The sequence below is a fragment of the Camelus dromedarius genome, chromosome 3, assembly GCF_036321535.1.
Source record: "Camelus dromedarius isolate mCamDro1 chromosome 3, mCamDro1.pat, whole genome shotgun sequence".
Classification (NCBI taxonomy): Eukaryota; Metazoa; Chordata; class Mammalia; order Artiodactyla; family Camelidae; genus Camelus; species Camelus dromedarius.
In genome coordinates this window covers 37,246,953-37,252,952 of record NC_087438.1, presented here as the reverse complement: position 1 = coordinate 37,252,952, position 6,000 = coordinate 37,246,953, and the positions used below count along the sequence as shown (strand labels likewise).

The window sequence follows — 6,000 nt, the reverse complement described above, 5'->3', positions numbered from 1 at the left end:
TGGAGAACGCTGGGGAGCCTGAGAAGGATTACTGAAATAAGAAAAAGCAAAAACACTGCAGCCTTCTGAGGAAACAGATTGAGGATTACCTCAGTCTGACATAAAACCTAAAACATTTTGCTCTAAGATTATGCTCTTTACAATAAGCATATATTTAAACATGGGAGTGGGATGGGGGAAGCTAAAAGCAAGTATGAGTAAACAAAACCAGAAAAATCAAAAAACAAAATACACAGAGCCAAATTACTCTTTCAATCAAGGGTAAACAGAAATGATTCTAAAGTTAATGTGCAAATGAAAAATAAAGTGGTTAACATTCACTCATTTAATAAACTTATTAAGTAGTTGATAATGAAAAGGATTTTCCATAGCTTTCTTTTTCTAAACTCAAAAGGTAATCAACATTTGTGATAAAGTATAATTTTAATAAGTGAATAAAGCACATTGTGTTTAGAGACCAGTACCTTGAACACTACAGAGAACGACAATATTCTGAAAATCCAGTTTATTTTCCATGTTGTGGACAGATCCAGTCAGTGTGATCAGTTTTTCTGCATGTGTAATAATTTATCAAAATAAGTTTTCCCACAAGACTCTTTTCCAGCAACTCTGAAAATCCTGGTCTGACAACATACCCAAATAAAGCTCTTGAAAATCACCTCTTAAAATTTGGAATAAAATGTGGCAAGTCTTTCCTGTAACATTTACTTAACTACAAATGGCTAAAGAGCAATTTATGTTTTAAAAGGTGACTAGCACAACAGTTGAGTTCAGGAGATTAATGTTTTAGTGCACTTTGCTCCAGGTTTTAGCCAACATGCTACATTGTCCTTTTAGGGGGTGGGGGGTGAGGGCGGGGGCGGCGGCACAAAGTGGACTTGAGGATTTCCATTGTACGAAAAAGATAGGACTGCAAGCAAAACAGTGTAAGCTGCCTTTTTTTTCTTAAGACCTGGACATTTTAAGACAGAAGCTTTGCAAAACATTACACAATTTTTTATTATTAAATGAGAAAATCTCATTTGTTACATCGTCACATTGCTAGTCAGAGAAATGCTGCAGTGATGAAGAAAGTCAATGTTGGATCAACCAAAGTCCTCATTTCTACAACATTCATTTACAAAGAAATAATGTTCAACACAGCCCAACACAACATTCTTGGTCTTCATATTGAAGTCCCCCCAAAAAATCTTCTAATGGGGTATTTTACTACATAAATTATAGTTCTTCATTTTTACAATTCACCCCAAACTGTATGAGAGATGTATCACACTAAAATTTCTAAAGCTGTTAGGAAATCCTTCACACATCGTCGTCATCTGATGTGTCACTGCTACTTGTCTCTGTGTCATCATTCTCAATAGTGGGTTTGAAAGTGCTGTTTTTCCAGGGTCCAAACTTGAAGTCACAGATCAGGCCATTTTTCAAAATACCATTTTTCCTCAGACCATTCTTCTGTAACTAAAATGTCAACAAAAATAAATTGAATAAACAAACTATCCTCCAAGAGTTACTTTCAAATTAAGAATGCTCTAATAATTAAATGTAATCATGAATACAATAAAGGAAATAAAACTGTATCTTACTCCAAAAACTCCACAGATTATGGTATTATCTCTGAAAAACTAGTTAGATAAAAGTAATTGATCCAACCAAAGTATTTCCTAGGAATAAATCATTACCTTTAGGAGAGAACTGCATTTACCATCTACCAAACCACAATTAAAAAAAAATTAGTGTGCAGTACCAGTCTAGTGAAAACTGCACAGATTTTGGATCCAGACAGGATAGGCGTGAACTAATTCTGTCACTTTTTAAGGGATTAACCTTTCCAAACTTTCATTTCCTTAATGAAAACTGTAATAAGTACCTTCAGATGCTGCCTATAATAGTCAACAACCATTAAGCTGAACAGCTCTTTTTATCCCAACTGGGCAATTAATACACCCCACAATATGCTTTATTCATACTTTGTAGAACACCTATAATACAAAGTATTCCAGTAAGTAGTATTCAAGTAAGGTATTTTACAAAGGGAAGTCTTTAACTAACCACAGAGATTAAGATATTAAAAAATATATTAAATGTATTTCTGAAAATGAGAAATCAGAACTAAAGGACTAGTATGGTAATAAGAATTAAGGCCAAAGATCACATATGGGAGGCTTGAAATTAGCTGTGAAGAATTTCTATAGAAATCAAATCTGATCTTTATCTCTGATATTTTCTAAATAACTGTATTGTTCCCAAGGGGGAAAATACATACATTAGGTCTCCTAAAATCAGCTCCCTCTCTTGCATTCCTGTCTAAAATGATGATAGGATAATTATCAGCTCATAGGTTACTGATTCTTTTCCAGGTAAGTCTCATCGAGACCATGTTTTTTAACTGTCATTTCTCTACTTCAGGCCCTCATTTATCCCTCCCCTAATTATTACAATATATTCCCAACTAATCTCCCTGATTCTAGTCTTCCAAATTACAATCCCAATATACACCTTACACTATACCTGTACTTCCACATGTACAAACTGTTTCATGTGCCTAAAAACACCTTGAAAAGTTTCCTATCATACTCCTGACATGGCATACTAAGACCTTCATAATATAATCATATGGTTTTTTTCAACCTTATATCATGGTTAAGGGCACAGGCTATTAAACTCAGCCAGACTTGGGCTCAACATCTAGCTCCATTATTGATAAACTGTATGACCTAGAGCAAGTTAACACAACCACTACAAGCCTTAGTTCTGTCATCTATACAGCAGGACTAGTATTACCTACTTCATACAAATACTACAAAATGCCCTTAGCACAACACCTAAGGGTATTAAGACATACAACGTTACTTACAATTAGGGTGGCCATGTAATTTATCATTCAAACTAGGACACTTTTGGGAATCAAAGTAAACATTTGTCATTAATAACTACAGTGGGATTAACATGCATAAACTGGGACTCTCGAGGGTAAACTAGGACTTAGATTCACCCTATTATTGTAATCATGATCTTGCATGGGATAAAAACTTTCTACCCCATGATCCAGCCACTTTGAACCCCAGCATGTCCTGAACTCTTTTTGCCTTTGTTTACTCCCTATATCAGGGGTGTCATTTCCCCCCATTTTACCTGGTAAAGGCCAATTCAATTCCAACTCAATTTTGCTTTGCCAGATCACTGCACTGGAATTAACCTCTAGATTAAATCACTAGAATATAAATTCTATGTGGGCAAAAATTTTTGTGTTTTCCCAAAATTCTACAATAAGACCTGGCATGTGGTAGACACTCAGGAAACATCTGATGAATCTGCATGACACACTCTCTCTCGTCCTCATCTTGAACATTTTGAAAACTGCCATCACATTCTGCTTTACATGGGAGTCTATCTCCATGAATTCTTCATTAAACCAAAGCACTATGAAGGAACTCATCTCTGTAAACTCCAGTGTATCTTGGGCACAGTGAACACTCAATAAATGTTTGCTGAATTTGAATAGAGGAAGTTTGAATTCAGATTCTTATCTGTTACCAAATATAAATATTCTTATAAACAGCATCAGGCCTAGTGATTTTTCAGGCATCTAAATGTCAAATAACATGCCAATATTAATATAAATATATCCATGCCTTTGTCATTTGTTTAAAAAAATGAACATCATACCTACATGCCATTGCTCTCCAACCCACAGTATGCAAAAATTTTTTACATCAGTTAATTATTTAAAAACTACCAGTATCTACCTGCCCTCATCATAACAAGGTTTTAAAGCCAATTATCTTGGTCAGACAATATCATGCTTTCCTTGGACTACTACCTTATTCTAATGGTAACAAATGGGTTTTTCTTGATGCCTTTCCTCAGATTCAAAACAAATCCTTCAAAGAGATACACAAATTAGTAAATCCATACAATGGACTGCTACTCATCAAACCTGGGTGAGTTTCAAAAGGATGAAAGCAGCCAGATCTAAGACTACACAGTGTATGGTTCAATTAGTAAAACATTCTGGAAAGGCAGAACTATAGGAACAGAAAACAAATCAGTGTCTGCCAGGGGCTAGAGCTGGGAGTGAGAGAACTGAATGCAAAGAGAAACAATGAGGAACTTTTCAGAATGACAGTCATACAACTATACACATTTGTCAAAACTCACCCAACTGTACATACACTTAAAGTGAATTTTTGTTTATAAATCATACAATATAATAAACATGACCAAAAAAATCCTTCGATTTATTATCATCAGTATTATCATCATCAGCTGGTAAAAAAATAACATGATTCACACTAAATTCTGAATAAAAAATTGACATTAACTGGGAAGGAAGAATTACAAAATTGGAAAACAAGTAAAATTATCTCTGCTCACAGACAACATGATCTTATATGTAGGAAGCCTAGATTCCACACACACAAAAAAAACTGTGAGAACATACATAGCAAAGTTGCAAGATACAAAACCAATACACAAAAATAACAATGAACAATCCAAAAAGAAAATTAAGAAAACAATTCTTAAAAAAAATTATTCTATGTATAATAGCATTAAAAAGAATAAAATACTTAGGAATGAGTATAAGGAATAAACTTAACCAAGGAGGCAAAAGACTTCTACATTGACAACTATAAAATATTGCTGGAAGAAATTAAAGAAAACACCAATACGTAGAAAGACACGGCTTAGAAGACTTAACATTGTTTTGGGTAGTATTTGCATCTTAACAATCTATAGATTCAATGCAATCCCTATCAAAATCCTATAGGTAATTTTTGTGGAAACAGAAAAATCCGTCCTAAAATTCATATGGAATCTAAAGGGATTCCAAACAGCCAAAACAATCTCTGAAGAACAAAGATGGAAGTTTCACACCTGCTGATTTCAAAACATTATATAACTGTAGTAAGCCAAACAATGTGACACTGGAATAAAAAACACACCTAAAGACCAATGAAGTAGAAAGCCCAAAAATAAAACCCTTGCATACATAATGATTTTTGACAAAGATGCCAGTCAACCATTCAATGGAGAAAGGACAGTCTTTTCAACAAATGGTGTTAGGAGAAAGAAATATGAGAAATGAGAGTGGGGAAGGGAAGGAAGGAGAGCCCCTTTGGTGAGAATGTAAAATGGTGTGGCTGCTATGGAAAATCAGTATGGCAGGACCTCAGAAAGTTAAAAATAGATGACCATATGATCCAGCATTTCTATTTCTGGGCGTATGTCTAAAAGAACTGAAAACAAGGACTTCATAGATATATCTACACACCCACATTCATAGCAGCATTATTCACAACAGTCAAAAGGTGGAAGCAACCCAAGTGACTATCAATGGATGAATGGATGAATCAAGTGTGGTATGCATACAAGAGAATACTATTTAGCCTTTAAAAGAAAGGAAATACTGATATATGCTACACAGATGAACCTTAGGGACACTATGCTAAGTGAAATAAGCCAGTCATAAAAGGACAAATACTGTATGATTCCACTTACATGAGGTACCTAAAGTAGTCAAACTGAGAGACAGAAAGTAGACCTGGTGGTTTCCAAGGGTTGTAGAGGGAGGAGGGAATGAAGAGCCATGGTTTAACAGGTACGGAATTTCAGTTTCACAAAAAGAAAAGAGCTCTGGAGGTGAATGGTGGTAATGTATAACAATGTGAATTTACTTAATGCCACAGAACAGTGTACTGAAAAATGGCTGAAATGGCAAACTTTGTTATGTGTATTTTGCCACAAATTTTTAATTAGGACAATGAAGTCTATATAACTAATTTCCTCAAAGACTTCATTCAAAACATTTTAGTGTTTTGAAGATTAGCAATTATAACATCTCCATACAGAAAAACATTTCTGCATGATCAGAACTAATTTTTTTAACTATAATGAATTTTTAAAAATAAATAAAAACTTTGACATACTTCCTAACATTTTCAAAGGAATACTCTTTCAGAAACGCAATTATGGAGACATATAATGAGATGTTTTAGA

General features: G+C 34.3%; 1 protein-coding gene across 2 annotated transcripts in view; it reads right to left on the bottom strand.

Moving 5' to 3' along the window:
• Positions 1-490: 490 nt before the first annotated feature.
• GPBP1 (GC-rich promoter binding protein 1) overlaps positions 491-6,000 on the bottom strand; it is a 58,271-nt gene continuing 52,761 nt past the window's right edge. For both annotated transcript variants that reach the window (XM_031445455.2, XM_010977754.3), the window contains one exon: positions 491-1,461. In XM_031445455.2, coding sequence (XP_031301315.1) covers positions 1,303-1,461 — 159 coding nt within the window. In that variant the 3' untranslated portion in view covers positions 491-1,302. The remainder of the gene's footprint in view (positions 1,462-6,000) is intronic.